Source organism: Nothoprocta perdicaria, unplaced genomic scaffold (assembly GCF_003342845.1).
Source record: "Nothoprocta perdicaria isolate Ctin4 unplaced genomic scaffold, notPer1 scaffold_70, whole genome shotgun sequence".
NCBI lineage: Eukaryota > Metazoa > Chordata > Aves > Tinamiformes > Tinamidae > Nothoprocta > Nothoprocta perdicaria.
The window spans coordinates 953,108-980,522 of NW_020455977.1; the positions used below are offsets into that span (position 1 = coordinate 953,108).

A 27,415-nucleotide genomic window follows, 5' to 3' on the forward strand; every position below is an offset into this window, starting at 1 on the left:
ACTGGCCCTTTTTACAGCATAACGTCARCTGCTGAGTCACTACACTCACATACAGCAGTGCAGCAAGTTCAAGAACCAGGACTTACCTCCCAGCCCCTTTAAAACACGGATATCAACTACCATCCTTCGTATGAGTTAGCAAGAAGGGAAAAAAACTACAATGCTCGTTAGCTTTGCTGCAAGCCTGGCCCTGAGCAATAGAGAAAAAATAGTTTGCTTTCAATGACGATATGGCAGTTACCCTGATGAAGTTAATCTTTGCTTTAATTGGTTGCCCAACATACATATTTAGACATTCTGTACTAAATTAGCCAGCATGCACACAGTAATTGGACCAGTCAGTGACTTTCTCCTTTCACTATACACACACACAAACAGAAACATCACATAATTGGACAAAGAAAAGCAATTTGTTAACCAGACACAGCTACCAAGGAATGTGTTTTTTTTCCTCTAGAAATGTTCTTTTTTTTCCTGCAAATTCACAAGCGTGAAGACTTTCTCTCAAGGTCTGGAGAACTATGCAGTCTTCCTGTGAAAAGGCTAACAGTATCCACTGTGGCTGAAACGAGATAACATCGGTTTAAAATTGATTCCAAGTAACAGTGAGATAGAAAACAAACAAGCAAGCAAAAAAACTGCCCACAATGTGATACAGGGAAAAGGGACTTGGGGCACAACCCAGTGAGACAGAAAAGTTACTTTGGACCGGATCCTACAAGCCCTTAGCTCCGAATCGGATCCAATATCTTGCATTCGCTGATACTGGCTGCTACCAGAAACTCGGGATCTAAGGAATAAAAACATTTGCTTACTTCATTTGAAGAACTTGAGTTCTGTGTCAACACAGTCATAGAAAAGATCCACTACTTCAGCAGCATCCAGGATCTCTGCACGAGTAAGAATATCTTCCATCGCTTCCAAGCCTTGCTTTTCAAGCTCTAACATAATCCTCATGAGCTTCTGGCCTTTATCCTAAAGGCAGGAGATAACCAAACTGAATTAACCTTTACACTAGCCCCTTCAGTATTCTTATTATTCACTTTTTTATGGGGTGCCTTTCAAGTCTTTAAAGATGCAAAAACCATCCTTTTTGAATACAGATTATTTCTGCTAACATTTTGGGGGGCAGCCAGAGGCTATGAACAAACATGCCTCATACTCTATATATTAAAAGCAAAAGCAAAGTAATAGTTCCCGTATTTAAAGCAGGGAAGGAAGCAGGAGAGAAAGATGGAGAGCAGAAAAGAGTATAAGCATTATACACGAGAAGCCTTTAAGCTAACAAGTCAGCAAACACAACTGTTTGAGGTGACTAGAAGCCCTGAGGGTTGTACATGGATCCTTCAGATCAGCACCATCTTTACCTGAAAGCTAATGGCTAGACCTGTGTGAGTGGTGTGGGATGTAACTGCAGTAGGACTCCAGATACCAGGAAGGCCGAGTACCATTCTGGCTTCTCTTCACTTTGCCGGRTAGGAAACCTATTCCCGAGGAAGGTATCATTTTGTTTTATCCAGAATTTAAAGCTTCTTAAGTTCTTTAGGGGAGGGGGCAGGGTAATTGAAGAAGTGCTGTTTGCTTTGTTTGCAGCTTTCAAAACTGAATTCCAGAAACAGTAGGTTTGGATTAAATAATGGCCCTGAACTGGCATCTCCTATAAACTCAAAAATCTGCATCTCAAACTCAGATGCTATAGGAGACCGTTGCACATTGACTCAGCGTTGCTGCAGAAGCAACACGTTTAAAAATGTTTAGAAAAACCTTTAGCAGGTTGTAGCCTTGTTTTACTTAAGTAAATTATGACGTTAGCAAGCTACAATTTTTCCCCTTAATTTAGACCTGTGTTTTTAAYGGAAAATGCTAGGGGAAAGAATGGAGGCAATGCAACTCTTGAACTGTGGCAGGTGCCAAGCCCTGCAGGTCTCACCCACCTGGTCGCTCTCGAGGACGGAGCGGGCCCGTTCATGCGCCTTGTACAGTTCATGCCTGCGGTCGGGCTTCTCCTGGAAGCGAGGTATCTTTTTAGCAGGATCCTCATCACCGAAGGAAGGAGACTGCACCTTGGGTACTAATTTGACATCGTCGACAAAAATAAAGGGTTTAAATATGGACCTGGAAGAAAAGAGAATTTCTGCTTGCAATAATCTGCGGGGTTTTCTGTCAGCTATTCAACTCCTCWCCTAGGCTGTTTTGAAGTGGCACATATAGGAGAGCACAGGAAATGCTAACGAGCACAAATGAGCTTAGCAACCTGGCACGGCCACAAGCAACGGACACATAAAAAGAACTAGGTCTGATGATTATTGTATTACACATTTTAACTACCGGCAGCATTACCTGCCTTCATGCCCCTTCTACCACTTCTTTAGCATTGCACTTTCCAAGGTTTTTCTTGTTGTGCATGATTTAGTGTTCACTCCCCAAATCATTTTTTCTCCTCTGTTTGCACTGCCAATCCCCTTGCTCCTACCCAGATCTAATTCTCATGAACTACTTAAAACCCCTTAGTACGCTGGGAAGCTCTGCATCCCCACGCTCCCTTGTGTCCCCACATATATAATATATATATTTACACACACACACACACACACACTACATACTTGTATGGAGCAGAAAAGACTACACAGCTTGCTCAGTACCAGAAGATTTGGCATATGACCAGCAGCATTGGAAAGGTTTATGACAAGGCAAGAATAAAAATCCAGCTATCAGCATGGAGACACTTCCCAGGCAACTGAGCCTGGATCTGAACTCGGAGCAGAATCCCGGATTGAAACTTGGACCTAAAGTACAGGGAAGATCCCATCGTTCAAGAGGCAGGGAGAAATCAAGGATCTCACTCTCAAGAATCTGAAGGAAGGTCTTCCCAAATGCACGGAGAAACTGCCTTCCTTTCGGACATACATTGGAAGAGCACCCTCCATCCTGCAGTGAAGAAGCTGCCAGAAGTGCGAGAGGGCTGCAAAGCAGCAGGATTAACAACCACTGCGTGTGCACAGCCAGCAGCCTCGCCACTGCTGCCCTATCAGTCACTGCCAGGGAGCCTTGCTGACTAAGAGGGAGCATGAGTCACTCTCTGCAGTTACAATAATGCTTTTTAATGCATTAGAATATAAAGCAAAGGCAGGCCTCTAGTAAGATTTTATGAAAAAGGTTGTCTAAGAAAACTACAGAAATCCTGCTCCGGAACAGTTTGCAGCCGCGTTGCTTTATTATCCAAAAGGATTTGCGCCAAGTCAAGGGAAGTTTTGGGAAGCAGGATCAAACCCCCTCGCCCTGACGCTCGAGCTGCCCACGCGAGGTGGGACCGGGGCACTCAGCAGTGCCCGCTGTCTCCTCCTGCCACCAGCAGCCTCAGTAGGACCATCCACTCTTCCACCCACAACCTCCCTGCTCTTCTCCTCCTCACAACCTCCCCGCTCTTCTCCTCTCTACCTCAATGCAAGGGGCAGATTTCCTCAAGAACTGCAAGTGCTTTAGTTTAATTTCTGCAAGGGGCAGGTGGATTCTGGCTAAAATACAAGATAATCAGTTAGTTCTTTGATGATCTGGCCCATCAGTTGCCTTAACTCTGCTGCTCGCAGGGAAAGACATCACTAAAGCAGAAAGACATCATTAAAGCCATGGAAATCGTTCTTCCACTGAATATCATAGTGGGTACATCTGGGAGTTCTCTCACATCTGGATGTCATACGAGCTACCCAGGCACATGTCCTCTTTGCCAATGAGGCTCTTGTTCAGATTTTATACCCCCGTGTCCAAAAGAGGTAACTGAAATTGCCCACAACCCTTTCACTTCAACAACTGAAGCCGCAATCTCAGAGAGAGAAACAAGGCTCCTACGCTGGGGTCTCTAGAGGGGAGGCTGTAAAGCTCAAGAACCCAACAGCCAAGTAACCACAGGCTCTGATGACAAAAATATACCCCTTCATGGAGGCTTCACTCACTGGCCATTAGTTTGGGTGTAATTTGAAGATTTGCCATTGACCTCCCTCTCCTCCCTCAGCAGGGATCTCATCCAAGCACAAAAAAACAATCCTGACAAAAATAAACAAGGTGTCACTTTAAGGCAGGAGTACATCGCAGTCTAGGGCTAATGAGCTTTTTTTTTTATTATTTATTTTAATGTCCCATAATTCGAGTATTTTCATTCTTCATGTATTACCTACTGACAAGCAAGAACATCTGGATCCAGAAACAAGAGCCACACACCCATCTGGCAGCTAAAGGACAGGACTGCAGTGCTGATTGCTATGAGCTATTCACTTTAAAGAATGAAACACCCTGAAGCTTATAGAAGCTGATTGCTTCTTAACTATAAGCACAATTCAAAGAAATTTAAATGTCTTTTAATTCCTTGAACAAAACATAAGTTCAGCTTTGTTGTTGTTTGCCTGTTTTCCTGTTGGGTCCCTTTTCCTTCAGGAGACATGACATTAACAGGGCTCACTTCCGTTGCGATTCCCTTTTGGATAACCAAAGCAAGCACGCTGAGCAGCTGAAGGGTCAAAGCAAATACATGCTCAACCATAGACCAACTGGAGCAAATGCATACTTTTTCGCCAGAAAGCAGCCAAAATAGCTATTTTATTTTCTCCCTCAGCTTTACTCAAAATTTTAACTTAATCTGAGATAGAGTTCCATAAATACACTCCATAATTTGAAAAACAAAATGATAGACTCAAGGAGTAACTAGATGACAGGGAGGGTATTTGAGAGGCCTGAATTCATGGTTAGTCTGCCTGTGAGAAGACTGTCAATGATTCCTAATAGCTGCTATCCACAAATCCTTACCGAAGTTCCTTGCTCTGACTACCATCCTAAATCCTGTATTAGAAGTCTTCCACAGCGAAAGAATCCATAGATCTGTTCCCAAGTAATAAATAGCTCTGACAGAAACTTCTTTTATTTCAATAGAGAAAACAGCCAGAGAAGTCCTGAGCTGCAATCTCTGGTATAGAAACTGCAGACTCCTACAACTGCAGAGGCTTTAAAGCTCAAGAGCCCTCTCAATCATACAGCATTATGGCCTCTGCAAGCACGTTACACAATCATAGCACATTTCCAACTCCAGAAATCACATTAGTGTCCCTAAAAACATTTGCTCGCCACAATTTTGTGTCATCTGAGCTTAAAGGGATGTTATAGTAAGTGACGTCATTCTAACGCTGCCTGGTCTGTTAAACCTTTTTGTTAGACACTGGTGTTTCAGCCATAGCCACAACTTCTCTTGACCTCCTAACACAGCCCTGCTGCTTTCAAGCTAAGGGGGTGGCTCCCTTCAGCAGCACAAAGTGGTTCCAGGCAATGAGAGCTCTTAAAAATACGAGAGCAAGACACACATGGTGCTTTCCCTGTAGGTTAAGGGAAACCCATGTTGGGTTTTTCAGGAGAGAAAGTTCTCTGCAAACAGCAGCTTCCTACGAGCTCCTAGGAAGGGACTGTGACTGTCTTTCAAACTACCTTCGGGCCACCACAACTCCAGGTTTGGGAGCAACCCTGTGGGCTCCCAGAGCGCAATTTTCCAGGCAAGAGACAACCCTGTTGGCACAGCTCAAAAGGCCTCTGGGAAACAGAGAGGAGGGTAGAGACCCTCTCTTTCTTGTTCAGATCTGGTAACAGAATTTGCTGAGTACCCTCCAGCCCCTCAGCTAGGCTGTGCCCACGGACCCACCACTTACCTTGAAGGGTCTGGCGTGCCGGTGAAGTAGTGAATGCCTGGAGAGCTGGAGTCCTGAGGCAGGACGGACACGACGCTGGCTGTGGTAAGGAAAGCCTCGGAGTCCACGCAGACACCGCTGTCCTTGTCGCGCAACACGTCCATCATGGTCTGTGCACAAATGTCACCTGCACGAGGAGGCAATAAAAACAACAAAACACGCCCAGTATTCAACGGCCCGGACKCCAGGGAGGGATTTGGGCTCAAATGGGCTCCCTAGGCCTAGTAAGAACAGCAACACTCAGCACGGGCCTGTCGCAAATCCCAGGTAGTAGTTTCTATTTAAGCAGCGTGAGCCCAGAATCAACTTGCTTAACCAGTAAAGAGGGGCAGCATGAAGCATTAGTTAGGCGTCCCAGTGGTTGGGTAGAGAGCAATCTCTTTAGAAAGGTGTTTTTCAGAAGGACCACTGGCTCTCAAGCTTTGAGACACTGTCCCAGAGCCCGGAGGGCTTGGAGCAGCACACCTGCATGCCGAGGGCTCCCCCAGCACAAGCCCTGCTCTCCTGCACGTGTCACAGCTTCCCCTTGCCCCACTTCCTAGGCAAGAGGGGCCTCTTCCCTAGCAAGTCCCTGGAACCCTGGCATCACTGATCCTTCCAGTCCAAGCATGGACACTGCTGTTCCAATCCACGGAGCACATGGAATAGCCCTCCAGGCCTGGGAGATGTGCAGCCACAACCCCGTGTGTGAGAGACTCCTCTGGAGTTTCAGTGCTATAACCCAGCTTTGTTAAGACTTCTCAGCTATAGCCCTCTTAAAGTTACCGTTGCTGCCCTCGGACACAAACCACACCAATTCTAGGCTTAAAAAGGAACTCTCTATTGCAATAAAATTTCACCTCTAGACTCTCCTTGACATTTTCCAACCACCTAGTAAATACACATCTCTTAGTAAAAGATTTTAAAAGACAACTTGTACCCTTCTTCACAGGGGAAGGAACAACCAGATGTCAGCTGGGCACTACTCCTGGCTGCAGCCACTTCAGAGCTATTTGGGCCAGAGGCAACGCTCTCAAGTCATTAATGAACTTCGGTCTGGAAGCAAACCCTGCCTTTCACTGAAGGCAACGGGCCCATTATCTGCTCTGGTCACTCTGTTCTGGTCAATAATGAAAAAGGAAGTTACTAGTATTTCTTTTCCTTAACCCATGGTACTAACTGCTTCCAAAAAGTCAAAGTAAAAATCTGAAAACATGATATCCATTTGGATCAAGTTTTCATATATGAGGCCATATTTTCTAATATGAGCCTCTATAATTACACTAAAGCGCAAGTGCAGTCACAATAARTAAAGTTATTTTGGAACTGTTTTAAAATCTTGACCTTGTAAGAGATTAATGGCTTCATCCTAAATCGAGGCAAGTTTAGGGACAGGCTTTAGCTCTGGTCTTCCTTTCTGCTCATTTCACCTATAGAGATATTCTTCCCAAGGCACCTGCAGTTCTGGACAGAGTGTCTGAGTTCCAGCAAGGAGAAGGGAGTCACTAGCATTCCCACTGCACGTACAGGAAGATGCTTCACTTACCACCTCGTTTCTCCAGGCTCTCCCTGCCAGAGCAGCAGGTTACATGGTCATCGGCAAGAGAGAACACTTCAGAAAAATTGAAGTCTGTGTCTCCATTCCACCAGCCTTGACTTCTCACGTAACTCCTCAGTTCAGGATGCTCAGCATCAATTTTTGTAGTTAATGAAAGCTGATTGCAAATGCATTTCACTCCCTCTACAGAAACAGCCACRTATCACAAGAAATCATTAATACAGTTTTCCTGGGAGAAGCTAAAAGGACAAAATAATTGCAACTAGGAAACCTATTAAACCACTGCTTAGGAAGCACGTTTGGCACCACTGGGTAACTACACAGCTACAGAAAAGCAGTAGCTGCAGGTTTTGCAGCCCGATTCTCTGCACTGCATTCAGTCACTCACACTGCCTGCTGATCAACAGAGCCACTCAGTCAATGCAGCAGTTCCGTGATTGCTCCCTACAGCCTGATCCTGAAACAACAGGAATCACCACCCGCCAGCAGGTGCAGCTGTGGGGTTAAAGGCACCCAAGCCTCACCTTTCCTCCGATGATGCTTCCCTAARTTCATCCATTGTTAGCACCACAACAAGGCTTTAATTTGGCTCGATTTCAGAATATACTTCAGCAAAGCTGCGTCTTGATTAACAAAAACTCTTTGCCCCCAAAACTGGAATTTGGAAGATATTTTTAAAAGCTATTTAGGCTCCTCAATTGAAAAACAGCTCTATATGTGAGAGGCAAGAGATGGCATTAAGTTCAAGAATCTCATTTTTGGTCTACTGGAGGAAAAGCATGGTTAAACTAATAATGTTCCATGCTAAATATTTAGTGTAGATTGAATGTTGTCCTAATTCTATAAACAGTGAGAAACAGCATGAAGTAAAAGAGTAAGCAACCATTAACACACTTTAAAGGTCCTTTGATTTCGTTTTCTCAAAACTACTGCAGTGCTTAAATGCATATATCTACAGCATGACTAACAGTGGCTGCTGTAAATATTCCTCAGAGAGAGGAAAGTACATGCTGCAGAAGCCAGGAAAAGAGCTGATAAAGTAAAATCTGCAAACTAAAATAAAACCACATTCTGGAATTTGTCTCATTTTCTTAAACAGAAACAAAAGCAGCATTTGTGAAGGTTATCAATGCTGCCTCCATGGAAATAAGCTTACTATTCCAGTGCCCTGTGAATGCAATTTCAATAACGAGCAGAAACCTGTACTGGAAGGTTCTGTGCAGACACATTCATCAAGCAAATAGATTTCTCTCTTCAAACTTGGAAGAACAGTAAAAGGAAGGTTTTAAGTGTTTGTCCTTAAATTACCACTTAAAAAAAAAAAAAAAATCCTTAATGAATACTCATGATAAGCTTTACAGAATTTCAGCAGTAATATTGTAAGAAAAATTCTGTTGACAGGGTCAAGGGAAAAAATTGTGGATTTAGGTATTCATTTGTAAGCCTAAGAAATCCATGCTTACCAATGCAACAGGAACATTTTGAGTATAAAGTGTTAAATATAGATTTCTTACACAGCCAACAACCCATCCCCTTCCCTCCTGGCAACCTTGGCAAGCTGCAGGAGATGGAAACCAGTCAATTTAATCTTGCTGCTCAAGGGGACCTCCTGAAGAGAAATGTTCAGGTGAAAAACAACAACAGTGCTGTGGAATCATTTCAAAAAGCTACAAGGAGCTGATGAAGGCAACTGTTTATTTGCTGGGAAGGGGGACATGATTAAGTTTTGCTGATGGGGCCCAAAAGGTTAAGTAAAAAATGCTGTTTTTCAAATGTGAGCCAGGTAGATCAACAGAAGAAAGTTGCTATCTCACTACCCTAGGAAGCTGGGGGACAAATCTATCCTCCCCAGAATTTGGGCTTCACCAGGACAGCATTATTAATCTTGAATATCAATTTGTGAAGGAAGGCTCCCTTCAACTTGCAGCTATCCCAAAAACACAAGCTTTGCTTCGGAAAACAAGCTTGCAAAAGTGACCTGATTCTTACTTGGTGGTGCGAGGTGACAAAAAGCCGTTGCCCGACGTTGCAGAGCCAGGTATTATATCCTGGCATTGGTACAATCAAGAAGTTCAACACCTCTCCTCCCCTCGGCTGCTGTCTCTTACTTCAAATGAAGGGGAAATGAAAAGGGAGCTGAATGGATGTGTTATAGCTTAAAGAACGGATGATAAAAATCCTCTTAAACTATTTGTATTTTTAATGTATCCAAATGTGATTAAGTTTTGAAAAAAAAATCCATGTTCTGAAAATAAAAATCCCTTGAAAGCAGCAGCCAGAGTGCATCAAATACATTCTTTAATCATATATTAAAGCAGCACATATTTGCTGGCAAAGTTTTAAGTAAATTCAGCTATCAAGGCAGTGAAAATGGGAAGCCTGTGCATAGCTAAGTGAGTTTGACAGCCCTGGCTTTATGCACACAAAAAAAGAAAAAAAAAATCCACCTACAAGTGCAGCAGAAAAGGACTGTTCTTCACTAGTGGGTAAGAAAGGGGGGTATGAGGGAACTACCTCCACAGCAATAAAGTACCAGCAATTTACTACAAACATTTAAGACCTTTTCTCAATATTATTTATGTATTGTTATCTTTCCCTTTTAATATTTTAGATTTACAAGCAACAATTTGAGAATTATTTTCACTGCAAAGACACTTCACACATTCCATTTTTACTTAACCCAAAATAAAAATTTAAGTACAAGGACTACTACCTAGCTTATGTAGACAGGTAATATATTAACCAACTTTATAGAAGATCCTAAACTAAACCAGTGCAAATTAATATTTTAAAAACAAGGAACAATACAAAAGGGAAAGCAGGCCAAAACTGCTGATATAATTGATGTTCCCAAAATAACTGTGTTAGTCATTCAAACTCAGCGACTTTAAGGTCAATCCAACAATTCTTTTAACACAGGAATCTCCTTGTCTGGAGATCTTTAAAACCCGCTTGGATGCAGCCTGTGCCACATGCTCTAGGTGACCCTGTGTGTGCAAGGGGCTTGGACTAGATGATCTCTAAAGGTCCCTTCCAACCCTAAGGGYTCTATGATAACTCTATGATAAATTGCTCTAACTATAAAGAGGCTTACTGAGAGTCATAAACTAACCTGTGATTTTTTCTGCTGCCCAGTACTTCCCAGAAGTTTCTAATATCCACGCTTCTTTTCTGTCCACGATCAGAAATGCACTTTGGAAAGTATGGCAGGAATTCCCATCTTCATAGTAATTTCCGCCTTGTCCATGCTCCTCCAGCAAAGCAACAATTACATCCAGTGCTTCTTTAGCCGTTGCACCTCTTTCTAGGCCAAGTCTGAAAGGAAAGGGGAGAGCAGAGATCCAGACAGCGATGTAACAGTGGAGCCTTCGTAGGTTATTGATTTTAAACAGCAGCACTGATGTGGCTTAAAATACTAAATGGCCATCTCTGCCAGATACAAAAATCCTTTAACAGTTGATAAAACTGCAGAATAAGATATAAAATTATTTGATTTGTTCCAAGTTTTTGTTTTCTGCATTGATTTCTTCATTCTCAAGCCTATCATAGTTGGTATTTAGTTCTCAAAAAGACCAGTTACTAATGACTGACCTAGTCCATGTTCTGAGAGTACAATCTTTGTATATTTAGACAGAACACATTTGAAAGACAATTTTTAAAGTCCTTTCTAGAATAACAGCAGTATATAAGCTTACCTCTTCTGCAGAGAACAGTGGAAAATTAGAAATTAATATGACCAGAGGAAGGAATATTCAGCATCAGCATCCATCTACCCCCTCTCTTTTCCAGTGCTCAAATGCTTAGCAGCTTTGGAAGAGGCTAYGGAAGCTAAATGCAAAGTTACAGACCAATCCAAGACAAGATGCAGTGTTTACTGTGCACTGTAGACAGGATATTTGTGCACAGGCACAATTCACTGCTCTTGCAAAGATGCTCCCAAAATGTAAGCTATTTGCCAAACGGAACTTCAATAGCTGGGAACAGGTACAAAATGAAAAGTGCAGATAGAAATAAGACTTCATTCAGACAGAATGGAAGTCTAACACCACTTATTTGTAATATAAGAAGTTGCATATAACACATATCTGTATATACGCACACAAGAAAAGCATGCACAAACTACATAGAAGATCAAGGAAAACCTACCGGAAGGGAAAAACTAACTACAACATATGAGAAAATGTATTTAATCTTTTCATCAAGAAAACTAATGTCAGTTAAATACAAATTTGGGTCACGTTTATACATAACAGCTATACATTAATGAGGACATTCCAAATTCAACAATCCATCACACAATATTGACTTACAGGGCTCCTGTAGGAACTCCTCCTGGCAGCTAGGCTAGCTGGTGTTTACGCTCACTGTCCAGGGAATCTCAGAGGTGGAAGAGAATGAACTGGACCACTTTTCTATGTTTCAAGCCAATACTATTCAGTTTCTAGCATGGAATATTTGCAGAAAGGACTCGAGTTCCTGTAAGATTTCCAGGTTTGGGAGAACAGCTGGAGGAATGGGCTGTCTCCAGTGCAGCTGAGGAAATCCCCCTACCCGAGAAGGCAGCCCAAGAACACAATCTAATGTGGTGTATCTAATACGCCACAGTGCACCGTTTTCCAAATGATCACAGGGGAAAAAGGTGCAAGCGAAGACGCTGCCTAACGATTAAACCCAACGTGAGCAGAGGGCTAATTAGCTGCTCCTTGCTGCCGTGTTGTGCCCCTCTCCCAAGGCCACGCAGCCTCTCTGCAGTGACTACTCTGTGTGTAGCATCTGTTACCTGATGCTACAGCAGAGCCATGGTCCTCCTTAAGCAGGGCCACCTCCAGCACAGGGTTCTAACAGGGCTCTGCGTTAGGCAGTCCCTGGCTTAAGACAGCAGAGCCTTTCTTTACCCACGGTTATCAGCAAGGTGTAACCTTCTTCCCCTATCACCAGGTGTCAAAGTACTTTAAATTTCAGAAGAGGAGGACAAAAAGTCACTTAGTGGAGCTCTTTAGAAGAGATATTCACAGGCCATCCAGTGGTCATTTGCCTCAGTCTCCACTGGGCATTGATGAGCATCCAGGTGCTCCCTCACTCTTTTGTTTCGGTCACTTCCACTAAGACTTTTCTTCCTCTGAAATTCAGTCTAGTTGGCTTTGCTGCCTCTGGGGAATTGCCAGCATCCAATCAAATAGTCTTCCATCCTATAAACATGACTTTTAGAAGTGGGGAGAAGTCTCCTCACTTTTAGAAGTGGGGAGAAGTCAAAACAACATCCAGCTAGATGACTTAGCCCCATTCAGAGGGACGAAGAAGGGGAGGGAGAATGGGACCTGGGAACGAATAAGGACAGCGAGAGCTTTGAAAGCAATGCACAGTGAGAGMAGAGTGGCCAACATGGATTTATTAGAACCAAGGCTCATCAAATTCACCTAATCTCTTGCTATAACAGAATGACAGGATATGTTGACAGAAAAGGAGCCACGCTTTTCTGTTTTGGCAAGCTAGGCAAGTGTGAAAAAGATCAAAATATACAATAAGGGCAAAAGTCACTGGGGTGGGGGAAACATCCAAAGAGCATCAGTACCTGTCAAAAGGAAGCACGTGCCAAGGAGGGCTCCTCGAGGGCGTCTGTTTTGCCGTGCTCCATGTCTGCTAACACACGACCCACACGTTGCCCTCGGCCAGAAGGCAGACCTGGGTCAGCAGCAGGACATGCCAGGACAGAGGAAAACAGCCACCACCCTAACCCCTKTATGTAACAAGGAGGAGAAGGCTCAACCTCCACGGGCCAGGAAAGCGCTGCTCGGCCCACTGACTCAGCTGAATTGAACATCCCTTATGAGGCACGGGGCCCAGTTAAAGACATGGCTTTTGCCTGAACCAGGAACGAGCACGTGTCTGCAAGAACACAATGTGCAGCAAAATATGAATAAAGGTATTTTAGGCTAAAGGAAACTAAGGCACAAAAACAGATGAGACAAAATCACAGGGAGAGCCTGGATCCTGCCTTGAGGCAATGGGATGGAATAATCTCCTGAGGAACCTTGCAGTCAGGTCTAAGCCGACTAAGAAAACACTAACCAGAAGAGTCCAAATCAGACCTGTAAATTACGCCATTGAAATAATCCCCCAAATGATAATTAGGAAATGCAGTATTTCAAACCATAGTGTATCATGTAATGCAAACAACTAGCTATTTCCTAAGGGAAGGAAGAGCACAGAGTTGCATCACCGCTGTGATCAGCTGCATGTGTTTAACYACGCAAGCAGCCTGGAGAAATCTTGAAAACCAAGATATCCAACAGGTGCTGCATTTGGATATGACTCCACAGGAGGAGAGACCTTGGCATCCAAGGAATTACAGTCCAAATGCAAGTTAGACCTAGGCTTTGGTTTTGCTTGGGAGCTCCTGTTGGTCAGTCATGAGGGGCAGAAAACAAAAACTCTAAATGAAAAGGGTCTCTGCAGAGCAACTGCCCAGCTCACACCCAGGAAATCCCAGGTCTTGCCAACTGTCTTGACATCCATGTCRTGGGAACTGCAGCACGCCCTTCCAACTGACATATTTCAGAGTACTCTGCAAGGGCCAGTGGGCCAAAGCTTTAAGTTGTTTCACCCCCAGATAGGACAGCTTGAACTATTCCCTAAKAAAATTTCAGTGACAGGACAGTTCACCACCTCAGTACCTCCAATAATGTATCACACTATATCATAATCCTGTCAAAACAATATTCTCTTAAAGCTTTCCCACTTCACATCTCAGGTACAAGTGCAGAGTTTCCAAATGAAATAACACACATGAGGACATCAATCTTCCCTGTTCAGTTTTTATTTAAGGATAGAAACTGGTAAAGCCACTTTTTGWGACAGGATTCTGAGTTTACAAGGGCATCTTGAAGAGTTTTTTTCCTTTGTGTCTTTTGTATGATAACATTATTCTCTTCTAATCATGCCAGCATCCTTTCACATGAAGGTAATTCCGCCCAAACTGCAACTACACTAGGAAAAAACAGCTGACTGAGCCCCCTGCTAAGCGAGTCAACGCAGCAATAGTGGTGCAGCTCATAAAGCCCACGTTCTGAATCAACCTCTAGAACAGGGAGAAAATGGTTTAGAAATCTGTGCTGGAACCTGCTGTCAGTTTTCTGTCTGCTGTGACTAACTTCATACTCTTSACTTAAACTGCGATGGAGCCCAGCCTGTGCAAAGCAGGACCAACTCCCACCTTTGTTCTCTCAGGTCCATCACACCTGGACCTGCATCCATTTCTTCTCTGTCATTCATATGCTCAGGTGCAACGTGTTGCAATGTACTGCTAAGCTAATGATCTGCAGATACCTGTTTTACTCCTCAGATATGGTCATATTAGAAAATACACCATCACTAGTCACCAATTCAGCATGCAGTTACTAAGAATTCATGAAAAMCACCCTTGCTGGTGTCCAGCAGGGTCTTTAAGGAAAACAAAGTCATGGCCATGAYTTTTGGCCATGAGTTTGCAGGATGCATTTTCAGTTTCCTGTTTCAGCAACAGAATGTGCTGACTTCAGAAATACATTGCCAAGCTGCTGGATGCCTCCAGCYTGTTCAAGTGAATGTGCTCTCAAAACACCCACAGCCTTCTCCCATATTGCCTGGAATTTGAATCCCAGCTCAAAGGTGGCAATTTGAGACGAGCTGCTGACAGGCTCACAGAGACAAGAGGTCTACCCTAATGAAAAGAGYATTCACCTTAATAAGAACATAGGAGCAGAGTGTTAGGGCAGCCTCAGCACTCAAGTAAAGCTCTAATTCTACACTCTGAATGACATCTCTGAGTTCACACTTTTAAGCCTGCTCTAAAGAATATTGTAGAGAGTGAGATGCTTTTAGCTTCTTTTCCAAACAGCTGAAGACACACATGCACACATGGCTACTCTTAATCCCTCAGCTAAGACCTGACGTAGATGAAGGAGCCATACAAGTGCATAGGTGTGWGCACAGCTTGGGGGTACATTTTGAAGCAGCTCTGTGCAAGTTTGAAGCTCTTCCATTTATTTGCCTTCCAAAAACTCCGGAGCAACAGAGCTATCAAGTACAAAATCAGTCACACAGGCTGCAGCAGGGCAGCAGTGCCTCTCCTCAGCCACCTGCAGAACAGGCTCCCTCCCTACTTCAAGAGGCCATCCAACACAGGTAAGCRCAAAGCAGCCAGCCAAGTGTTCACAGGGAGAAAGAGAATCACTTTGGCTGCAAGCACAGACAGATGGCACCTTGCAGCTCCCCTCTGCAGCCCTCCTTGCCYGAAGCACTCACCACCTTCACGCTACAAACAATTTGTTCTGCAGATGAGATGGTGGRGAGGGAGAGTAACGTCCCCAGGTGACGCTCCAAGGTTGCTCACGAGCAGTTTCCCTTTATTTGGCGGTCTCCTCATCTGCTGGGATGGGTGCACGTGGAGCTGCTGTGTGATGTACCCACTTGCGTGTAAAACAGCATTTTTAGGCTGTATTAGTTGTGACTAAAATAAGCAGAATGTTGCATCTAAAGCAATGCTTTGTTAAAGGAATGAGAAAAGAGAAGAGCAGTAGGAGGGGATAAAAACCAGGCAGGGAATGCAAAGTCACCTTATACATTCTTCCTCCTGAAGAAAACTTGTCCTACATTTTCTCAAACTCCCCAATCTACCGACTCCCTTGATACAATTAAATTCACTAGTCCTCCCATTTACAGCTTCTCTGTAGGTACTATCTGTAGATAATAGAGTTTAGAGAAAGCACCAGAGACACACACAATGCCAATTCCTTCAGGCTTTTCTGGTGGCTCAGATTCTCTAGATGCCTGGTCATACTTCCTGGTTTTCCCTGCATCCATCCTCTCTGCAGGGACTTCATTAGAGTCAGAGAACACCAGAGTCATTCACTAGAGTCAGAGAACTTTTACATCTACCATTTTAGGCAGCTATGCACCTGACAGGGACCTCATCTATCCATGCTCCCCGTCTTGCACATGCGAAGGCCAGAATGCCTTCTAAGGCTTTTACGGCCTCTTTTAAGTCACAATATCTATCTTATCCTCTCCAAAATTATTTTTAACTCATTACAGGAGGAAAATAGAATGATTTGAAAGGACTTTTCTTGAGTAACATTAAGCACTGCAAGGTCATCTCCTTGATACTTAAGGGTTTTATTTATTTATTTTCCACATGACCTGAGGGTAAGTTGGACTATAACCCCAGTTTGGTGCTGGTCTACAACCCTAGCAGTTATGTAGGTTTTTTTTCCTCCTTCTCCCRTCTTTCAAGGACAGTCAGCATATTGAAAAATTTCCAGTCAGACAGAGCTTCCCCCTTTTTCACTAATTCTTAAAAAAAACAAGAATGCTTCTGAAACTGCTTCAGAAATTTCCCATTAAGTGCCCTCTGGCAAATTTCAGCAGGCTCCCCTTGCTTGTCACAGAATCACAGAATGCCCAAGGTTGGAAGGGACCTCAGAGGTCATCGAGTCCAACCCCCCTGCTCACGCAGGGTCACCTAGAGCACRTGGCACAGGGCTGCATCCAAGCGGGTTTTAAAGATCTCCAAAGAAGGAGACTCCACAACCTCTCTGGGCARCCTGTTCCAGTGCTTTGTCACCCTCACAGTGAAGAAATGCTTCCTTAAGTTCCTGTGGAACTTCCGATGCTTCAGTTTGAAGCCATTTCCTCTAGTCCTATCCCTGCCCACCACTGAAAAGAGGCCGCCCCCTCCTCCTCACTGCCTCCCTTGAGGTGTTTATACACGCTGATCAGGTCCCCCCTCAGCCTCCTCTTCTCCAGGCTGAACAGACCCAGCTCTCTCAGCCTTTGCTCATASGGCAGATGTTCCAGGCCTCTGATCATCCTGGTAGCCCTGCGCTGGACTCTCTCCAGCAGCTCCACATCCCTCTTGTACTGGGGAGCCCAGAACTGSACACAGTCTCCAGATGTGGCCTCACCAGGGCTGAGTAGAGGGGGATGATCACTTCCCTCGACCTGCTGGAGACGCTTTTCTTAATGCACCCCAGGATCCCGTTGGCCTTCTTGGCCACCAGGGCACACTGCTGCCTCATGGTCAACTTGTCATCCACCATGACACCCAGGTCCCTCTCTGCAGGGTTGCTTTCCAGCAGGTCCACCCCTAATCTGTACTGGTGTCCAGGGTTATTCCTCCCCAAGTGCAGAGTCCTGCACTTGCCCCTGTTGAACCTCATGAGGTTTCTAGCCGCCCAGTCCTCCAGTCTGTCCAGGTCCCTCTGGATGGCAGCACAGCCCTCAGGGCTATCRGCTACTCCACCCAGTTTGCCTGACACCGACTGGGATAAATAAGCAGCGACACTATCGCATTATCCCTTCCAGGCAAGGTGAGTTCCTGTGCTCCCTTCCCCTTTGTGACACCATGTCCTCATGTTCTTTTACATTCGCCCTTGTGCGCCACCCCCTTTTTCCAATCCTCTTGGCTGCAAGCTCAGCACAGCGCCGCGAGCCATGGAAGCAGCCGGCCTCCATCGAGGAGGCTCCCAGGGGCTGGCAAACCAGTGCTCAAGTAAGGGTTGGCCCTGGAACGCACCGGCTGGCAGGAGGCAACAGGAGCTTGGTTATGCCCATGCTTGGATAAAGGTCCTCGGTGAGATTTTTTGACTGGAGGAGGGACATTTTAGAGGAGGGGGAACATCAGAGTTCAGAGAACTCGTGTTAAACTCAAGCAGCACATCCAGAGGGGCCAGCTTYAAATTCCATGTGCTTTAAATGCCAACTCAGCTGTGCCTCCAGCCCTGCCTAGACAAGGCYACTGCTTACATTGTTCGAAAACTTGAAAGTTGTTCCAAAATGCCAGCACTGCAAAGCTATTGCCCAGTATCATCATCATCACCATCATCCAACCCTTCCTTGTTTCAAGGCTGGTCACAACTCAGCACGGCACCAACCTGACAAGGTCCATTCCRAGCAAGGCTTCCGCCTGGGCCGCGGGCTCCCTGGTGACGACGGCCTCGTTGGCGACGCACACGCCGTGCTCGTTGGCTCCCATCTCGGCGCCCCAGAGCCAGGAGGGCCTGCTGAGCACCACGGCGTGCGTCCGCGGCGCCTGCTCGATCTCAATGTACGTGCACTGCAATGGGGAAGCGAGAGCAGCAGGAGAAAAGGCAGATGAGTCACGGGCGCCCCAATGCTGCGGCTACAGCAACACAGGTACAGAAAGGACACCCCAAATTCACATCTTGAGTTCAAGCTTCAATACAATATAGCGGGGAAGCTTTTTTAGAGAATGTTTAACTGTCACATTTTGACCTTTATGCCTTTATACTGCAGAGAGCCTGGGAGAATATGTCTATTTTGATAGTTGCAGGCTGCAAAGAGCCAGGCAGAACCCAAGCACGAGGGAGCCGGGAGAAAGCAGCACTAGGCAGACTATCCTGTTGCCAATCATCGGTCATTTTGTGCACAGTAACAACAACAAACAGTTCTCCAGGTCACCTGGGTACAGTCTTGGACACTTTATTAAATACAYGGCATGACAACAATAACTGGGTAAAGTAGAAGGTCGTCTCCTTTGCTGCCTCCTCTGCTGACCAGACCTGCTGTTAGGAGAAAGAAGAAACTCAAGACTTGAAAGGGTTCAGTGGTAAAGCCTTGGTAAATGCTCACAGGAAGAAAAACACTAGTATTGTTTTTGCTTAAAACTCCTGTTTTTGCCATTTTAAATGGCCTACTGTAGTCAGCGGTCTGTGGATATATTCTGTCAGACAAAAATACAGAGGAAGGCTGCACAGAAGTCATTGAAAAGGCAATGAAGAAAGAATCCATTCATTATCTTTCACATATTTTCTCTTGCCCTAGGACTCAAAAATAAGCASTGTTTTGCCAGACAGCACAGAAGAGAGCTTGATTTATTGCTGGGTCATTGCCTGTGCAAGCCAAAGCAGCATTCTTTACATTTTAATCCTGAAGTCACACCAAGTTCTTCAGGGACTAACCTCCGCACAATTTTCATGTGAGGCAACCAAAAGTGATGGGAGCATTGATGGGAAAACTCCTAGAGGCTGGTGGAGCTGGCCGACCATCAGAAGATGCTGCTAGGAATTTGCAATTATTTTTTGGGGAGGAAGATTTGGTCAGACCTATCAAAGTGAAGCAGGGTGAGAAGAATGGACTTGTGGACTGAAAGCTACTTGCTACAGCAATAAATGCTGGGTCTGTATTAAATGCTGAAGCCCAAGGAAGCAGTTCAAGATTACCAGCAGCAAGAAACTCTCTTTTCTTCTCATCACTGTTTCCCCATTGAAGATTACACAGCACAGTCATTTTAAGGCTCTGGTGTCGAGCAACAATTTTATAGCGATAATCAGTCCAGTGTGCAATTAGAACGGATCATCTTTGCTCAAAGATGACATTTTTAGAGTCCTCTGCTCTCTGACCATGCAAGGACACAGAGCAATGACTCTGTCACCTTCATTAAGAATTGCACACAAGTGGGCCAAATGGCTGGCAATCTATAAAGCCAGGCAACTTATACATGAAGTAAGGGGATGATTTCTCACAGCCTCAGCTAAAGTGAGAACAACTTTTCTGTTCTAATGAATTTAAAATATGTGTTTTTTTAACTATGTACTGAACTTCGATTTTTGACTCAAGTGATAAAACCCCAATAGAGAATTATCTGCAGTATCTGTTAGAGAAAAAATTCTCTAATTCTTAACCAAACTAGAAACTAAATTGCCTTTATAGCAATATGCTCTGACTTCATGAAGACAGAACTGCCATCCATTAAGGTGCAGAGACACCCAGCATGAGCCAGGAACCAAAATCCACCTATTAGTATCATCATATATTAAGTATACTAGAAAGGAAACTAAGTTTCAAATCATGCCAGGACAAAATAATTATCTGATATCTGAACAGTATCTCCAGATACAGAAGACTTTGGTACTCCATTAACCTACACTTGCATGACATTCTCCAGCCAAAACCCTGCTGTAACAGCTTGYACTTGTTTTATTTACTACACTGAACCAAACCAAGCATTGCCAGTGCCAACACTTCTCATAAAGATTTTATTGTTAGCAGTAGCAACCAAGGAACACGAAATAGAAATCTGTGGGCTCAAAGGATCCACTCTGCAAAAAGTACCTTTGCTGTATAAGCATGTAATCAGGAACCATCCCAGGCACCCTCTCCCTTATGCACCTTTTTCATTTATGAATATTTTTCTGTCCATAACACAGACAATTGGCTGGCATGGTCAAAAAGTCRGCAATTTTCTAGACGTAGGAATGTATTAATGGTAGGACTAAGAGGCAGAAAATGCACAAATGCGGCTGTGTGCCTGGAGCCGAGGCACAGCAGCCCTACAGGCAGTCAGCTGCTGAAGCTGCTCACAGATTTGTGGTGCAGCAGAATGCTGCTCTCTCTCCCGCGGCTATCAGAGCACGTGCTGAACAGCCAGGGAAGGAAACGGAGAGGGAAAGACAAATCCTCACCTGAAAAATGCGTTGGCCACTAGATTGCAAGAAACGGAGGGTCAGATGAAGACCTGCTCCCCAAAATAAGCACAAATCAGAGCCTCCCTGTGCCTCCTCCTGCACCAGCAGCTTGGCAAACCCTGCCAGCACAGCAGCCTGGTCTAGGGAGAGGTTTGCCAAGCAAGGCAATGACAAATCAAACAGACCCCAGGTACCGCTGCGATGCTGCCAAAGGTGCCCTCTGCATCAGGGCTTCCTAACACCGATATCTTSATTGCAGTAGCGATGCTGAAAACATAAGAATATGCTATGGATATATGTGGTGCAAATGGCTGTGAGTGAAGGGAGTGCCCAACTCCACTGCATTTCTAGAACTCCAGTCCTGAAAGTAACAAAACTGGCATCACGTCCTGTGATGGCAAATTCAGATCAGGAAATACAAGAGGCAAGAGTAGAGACTTCCCATGCAAGAGATGCACCCCACATCTTGCAAGATAATTGATCAGGCTGGAAGCTAAAGGCTTTTTTTTCCCCCCCCCGCTACTTATGATATCAAGAGAAGAATCTCATCAAGGCAGTTCTAAATATAGCAGAACCTTCCCCCCTACCTAGGGCATAAATCTATGCTGGAGACATTCCAAAGCCAGAGAACACAGACATAACACAAGAGATTTCTTCTTTCATTAACGAAAAGCAACTATTTGTGCAGGCTCTGCTGCRTTCAGGCAGCAGAATCCTGACTCCTAGCCTTGCCAGCCAGGTCACCATGAAATATCGTGGAAATCACAGGCTTCAGCCCGGCGAAACAAAGACAATAGTCAGGGAATGCTTTAGAAAGAAGAGAAGTTGAAAAGGGCCACAGGACTATAGATTACAGAAGAGATACCCCCTGGCCACCCCCTCCTCAGATCAACACTCTATTTCTGCATTAACTCTTTGCTCAGCTACCTCAAGCACTGCAGTAGCACAAGTGTAAAGCAGGCAAATTGTCTATGCACAGAATCATTCTGTGATTCTGTTACTGCAATTAGAGAAGCTGCAATTACAGAAGTGGCCTCACGGCTGTTTTCACTCCTCTTGTCCCCAAAAGGGATGGCAAAGCAGGATGAGGCCACCCTGCAGCTTGCAGCCCTCGTGCTGAGATGGTTGACCTGGCTGGAGCTGGCCRTGGACAGGCAGTTCCATGGACAACATGGGCTACGTGGGCATTCCCGCAGCCAAAGGCAAGGACTGGTGAGCTGAAATACAGCCTGATCTCTGGAAGTGCCATTTGGCAGCTTGGGGACTGAGGATGTTAGATGGGTTTTATTCTAGAAAAGAATCATAGAGCCTAGAAAAAGCYGAGTTATTCCCCTGTGAAACAGCAGAATGACAGGTCTGGTTGCTCCACCAAGCTGCCACGGAGCCCAGGCATGTGAGCCAAGCTAGAACTCAGAAACAACACGGAAGTCTTTAAGGAGACAGCACCCCAGCGGATGCAGCGAGGCACCCAGGGCACAAAGCACCCTCTGGAGATGCTGTTTGCCAGAACCCATTTAGTAACCAAGAATTTCTCTCTTGTTTATGCAAGCTAAAAATCCATCGGATTCCTGAGACTGAGCAATAGYGCTGAGAAAAAAATAAAAGTTGAAATATGGACAAAGCTTATGAACATTGCTTGCTCGAGCAATAGCAAGAATCAGATTTCAAAGAGGCAACAAAAAGACCATCACAAAGATACYCCTGGTGCTCACAATCACGTAGGACTGACTGCTTTCCCACTCGGAAATTCATGCTCCCAGACACGTTCTGCTGCAAGCAAGCAGCCTGGATGAGACGATAGCTTCTTCAAAACAAAGAAGTAAATAAAATAAAAATTCAGCACGCTCCCTGCACTCTCACTCTGACCCAGTTAAAAGAAAAATGAAAAGAAAAAAAAACAAGTCAAAGAGATTAAAATAAAACCTTGTCATTCAAGCTAACCAGTCCTGCTTTGGCAAGCAAAGGGAGCAAAGCAGCAGCATTCCTCCTGTGAAAACACAGCCTTGGAGGGCTCCAGAGCAGCCAGGAGACTGAGGGCTGGGCCTCAGAACTGCCCCTGCACCCTGTGCTGCAAGGCAAGCCAGGCACATCAGCAGTGCCCGCAATGGAGCGGAGGAAAAGCCTAAGGAGGAATCAAAGTGCACCAGAACTAAACTCTAGCGGCTGAGTGACGCCTGGTGACTACGTTACAAGTTACCTGGAGGCATCTTAATTCTAGTCAGATAAAGACAGTTTTAATATAGTCAAAATCTACTCTCCAAGCATTGTATCTATATAACAATAGCAGAGACTCCCGAGCCAGACTGCAGTGAATTTGCACATCTGCAGTGCGCAGAGAAATGCACAGCAAAAACCCTACCGTTCCTCTGGAGACTCAGAGCAAGGGAAAAAAGGATGGTAGCCTTTTAGAAATATATAGTAAAAACAAACAAACAAAATCTCTAAGGCATAACTCCCACGAAGCTTTAGAGGACAAACTCCCTTCTCCCTGACACAGGGCAAGCTTCAAGGCACAGCATTTAACACTAAGATATTAGAAAAACCTTGGCATATTCCATGGTTTGACAGAACAGTGCCCTGAGCTTTGCTGGAGAGCATCCTTTCCTCTTTCCCAACTCCATCCCCCTGGAAAGAGTTGGGTGCTATCAAGATAAGGAGTTTTTACACCTCTGCCCTGTAGCAAGCAACCACAGCTGCTTCCAAATCACAGCTAAAAGGGCCAGATTAGAAGAAGTGGAGTTTGATACAAACACAGATTGGAAAATGAGGCAAAGACAACTCAAGAACAGGTTACCTGACATCAGGAGAAATCTAGGCAGTAAAGCAAGCCTTAACACTAAGGCTCATGCAGCATCTTAACACCCAAGATTTTCAACCAGCATGAATCATTTACTAATGCAAAACAACATTTAACAACCATATYGGGGAGTGGGGGGAAATTCCTCTATTAAAAGTATATAAAAGTTAAAGTGGAATTGAGAAAAAGAACCTGTTTCTGGTTTAGGAAAGGATGCGCCGCGTGCACKCAGGCGTTCCTGCAGTGTCCCGGATAGCCGGCGGGAAGGCGGATCAGCGGCCGCCCCTGCCGCAGCGCAATGCCAAGCACGGACTGCGGAGCGCGCCGTCACGCACACGGAGCGCGAGCTCAGTGAAAAGCCCCCTTGTTCGGGGCCTTGGGAACCTGCTGGCACAAAGGGAAGGAATTATGTTGATGAGTTAGCTGCGGGGTTACTGTCTAGTGGGCTGCGCGGCGGCGCTGAAGCTCAGAGTGACCCCTGCTATTCACAAACGGCCCCTCTCCTTGCTCAGGGCCCTCGCACGAACCGGCTGGCAGTGCCGGATTCCTTCGGAGCAGCAACTGCTGCAGTGACTCTGGATGCATCCAGCGCTATCGCATTTCCAAGCGCCAGCAGCTCGGAACAGCAAGAGGATGCAGGCTATTGCAGGATAAGACTTCCTGAGGGAGTCTTAGGAAACAATCCCTGTTATAAGTGTGTTCAAAGCCACCACTTAATGGGGCTTCAGAACATGAGAGATGGAGTCACGGAGGAGCCGGTGAGATCAATACACTCTGGATTACATTACCTGCGGAGAACAGAATGAAATGAAAAATAAGCCCACCATCACTACCCAGTGAAAGCAAAGGGTCAGGTATTATAGAAAAAAGTCAATGCAAAGTCACATTGTGGAATGGAGAGAAAAGCTGTTCAATGGAYCAGATGGATGAAGGGTATAGAAAGTCTAGTTAAAGAAAAAAAAAGATTAAGTTGGAAAAAAAACAGAAGCGTAAAAGTATTTAATTACATTTTGGGGGGTTTGTAAAATGTTATATATTTAATTTTCTTATATCTACCTAGTTTCATTTTTATAAAACTCAAGGAGTAAAAGAGCTGGGGCAAAAAATACAAATGTATCACTGGAAATTTTCATAGATTTTGCAGAACAAGATAATGTTTCCGAGTAAGTCGAAGGCTACATCTAGAGGCTTTGACAAGCCTCTCCACTCCCCATATCAGCTAATGAATTCTGACATTTTGATACATTTAGAAGGGGGTTACTTAACTTTTAGAGGTACCATTAACAGAACACAGAGGATTAATAAGCAGTGCACAAACTCAGCATACAGGTAYTAAGTACATCCTTGTCCAGAGGCAGTACCAGTAAGTTTATACAGCAAATATAAGTTTATAAAGCAAATCTTACAAGCAAATATTGCAGCCCAAAAATTCAGTTCTAGAATCTGTCTTGATGTGCTGGTTGGTTCACAGTTCCTACAGTAAAGGGGATTATTATGATGCTTTTTGGAAAGACCTTGAAGTGGCCAGTTTGAAAAGCAAGGAAAAGCAAGCAAAGAAAGAAAGGTGCTTGTGTGATTGAAGTCTATAAATACTAAGGCAGAAAATAGCTTGAACTTTAAAGGAAAGCTGGCAAGTAAATCAATGCTTCAATCTCTCTGAGGGAGACCAGCTACAGGGCTGCGCAAGGCTGCCTGACAGCCTTTAGATCCAATAAAACAATCAAAAGCATTAACTTGTTTTAACCAACTTTCTAACAGCATTTTGGGCTGAATAAAAAACAGTGAGGAAGATGCAGCGATAGGCGACTGCCTGCACTGTTTCCAAAGGAACTGAGGAGGTTTCTGTGCTGCGGTGGGAAGAGACAGAAAGAGTTGAGGTGAATATCTGAAGCCACGTGTCTTTGTACATCACTGTACATGCAAAACCTCAAGCTGGCTAGTGCAGAATTATGCAGTAGATACACTGGGCAGAGGCCAGGGTACCCATCTACTAGAAAAAAAAATAAAGAATTAAGATATTAGCCCAATCAAGTCCCCCTTGTAATAAAGGATCTTCACCAAACTGCAACTTGCCACCATTTGAAAAACAGTGCTGGAGGAGAAGGCTTGTAAATATTTTTTAGCAGGATAACCTCTACGGAATGCAGTCTCCTAGCAAAGGGATTGTATTCCCCATTTTCCAAAAGCCTGAAAAAGGGACTCCAGTTTATGACTGAATTCTGTAGAGGATTTTAAACTGGTGAATGCTGGGTTGATAGAGGTGTTCACAAAGCACTGTATACAGCTACGCTCGGCCACACATAATGATGATCTCACCAAAGAATGGGGCAAGGAGACCAAAAGAATCAAGTCCTGTAACAGTGAGCTCTTACAAAGCATTCTCCTTCGAGGCTACAAAACTCCAGAGCAGCTCTGTGCTGCTAAGAAGAATTGCTACTAAGAAAACTCTTCTTCTAGTAAGAAATTCTTCTCCCATATTAGCAGTACATTATCTTTTTCTGAGTTTCTTCTGAGTAGAAGCTTTTAAAAACTGCTCCTAAGCTTTCTTGTCTTCTCCTTGTCACAGCCGTGCTCTGCTCACAAGGAGAGCRCTGCTGCAGTGCCACCGATGCAGCACTGCACTTAACAGCAGTCACTGCTTTTAGACAGGGGGAGGGGATTTCTTACATCCGAAAKGCAAATATTTAATAACGTATTTAATAATTTGTTCCAGGTGTCAGCAGCAATTTGAATCAAGAGAGTGTTCATTGTTCGAAAGAAGGATGGCACTAAGTGCTCTGAAACTCACAAGTGGCCACACTTGGGGGACAGGGGGGCACTGGCCTTCAGAGCTGTTTCAAAAGAGATGTCTAGGGAGGAGACACATCAGTCTGGAAAAAAAACATCTCTCCAAAACCTGCCAGTATTTGCTGGACTCCAAATCCTCTGCTCAAACAGCTATTCCCACCTCCTTCCTCAGTCTTTTCATTCCACTCGAACTACACACTYACCCCTGCTCCTGCCTTCTCGCCTGACTCACCCCCTTTGTTCACCCTTCCACATCTGTTTATCCTTTCATGTCTCCTGTCATTAAAATGCAGCTGCAGTAACAGACTATAATTAACACGACTTCCTACAGGGTCTCTCTGAACTTGCATCCTTGGCATCAGGGTCCAGCCTCAGGACTGTGCATCCTGGGTTCAGAGCAAAGCCACAGCACTCGCAATGAGCAAGAGGCAGGGGGCTCAGCCAGAGGCCACGTCTCCATGTCAAACTATACAAGAATTATATTTGGCTTGCAAGTCTCATGCTCTTGTTTTCCTTCTCTCCCATTTCTTCATTTATTTCCATTACAGCCATAGATCTCTGCCTCAGAAAGTTTGCAATCTGGTTTGCAAGAGGCTTAGCAAAGCCAGGCTCCGTTGTCAAAGAACAATCATGAAGGAGAAAACTAACACCACAAATGATGAACTTTGGAAAAATTACTTCTGCTTCCAGTCAAGCAGCAGACTTTTTTCCTTAAAAATAAAAGCAGCCTCTGAGCTATACTGTGCAAGTACCAGATCTGAGCAGCCCAGGCTGCTGCYGGAGAAAATACCAAGTCTCACTCTGAGGATTTTCAAAAACTTTGCCTCCTCCCAACTGAACAGCAGTTGGAATGAAGGGAAAGAGGACGTCACAACCTGACAAGAAAATGGGACAACTGTCATTTCTTGCAGCGATAGTCACAGCTTGAACGTAGCAATTGACCCTTACCTCAACTTTACTTCCCGGCTCATGCTCTGCAGCAGCAAAGTAGACAACCTCCTGCACTTCATCCCTGGGCCGCGCGGAGTTCTTCCCAAACACCACCAGCCCCTCTCTGGAGCAAGGCGGGAAGGCCACGAAGCAGTAACTTGGTGGAGCTGCAGCCATC

General features: G+C 44.8%; 1 protein-coding gene across 1 annotated transcript; it reads right to left on the minus strand.

The window, feature by feature from the left end:
* Positions 1 to 241: 241 nt before the first annotated feature.
* On the minus strand, positions 242 to 27,415 carry SCRN1 (secernin 1). Its single transcript, XM_026050811.1, has 8 exons — positions 27,256 to 27,415; positions 18,171 to 18,352; positions 10,373 to 10,575; positions 7,249 to 7,443; positions 5,685 to 5,850; positions 1,935 to 2,115; positions 816 to 975; positions 242 to 562 (listed from the first exon to the last, which is right to left on the minus strand). The coding sequence occupies exons 1-7, from the start codon at positions 27,412 to 27,414 to the stop codon at positions 817 to 819; spliced, it is 1,245 nt and encodes a 414-aa protein (XP_025906596.1). The 5' UTR covers position 27,415; the 3' UTR covers positions 242 to 562; position 816.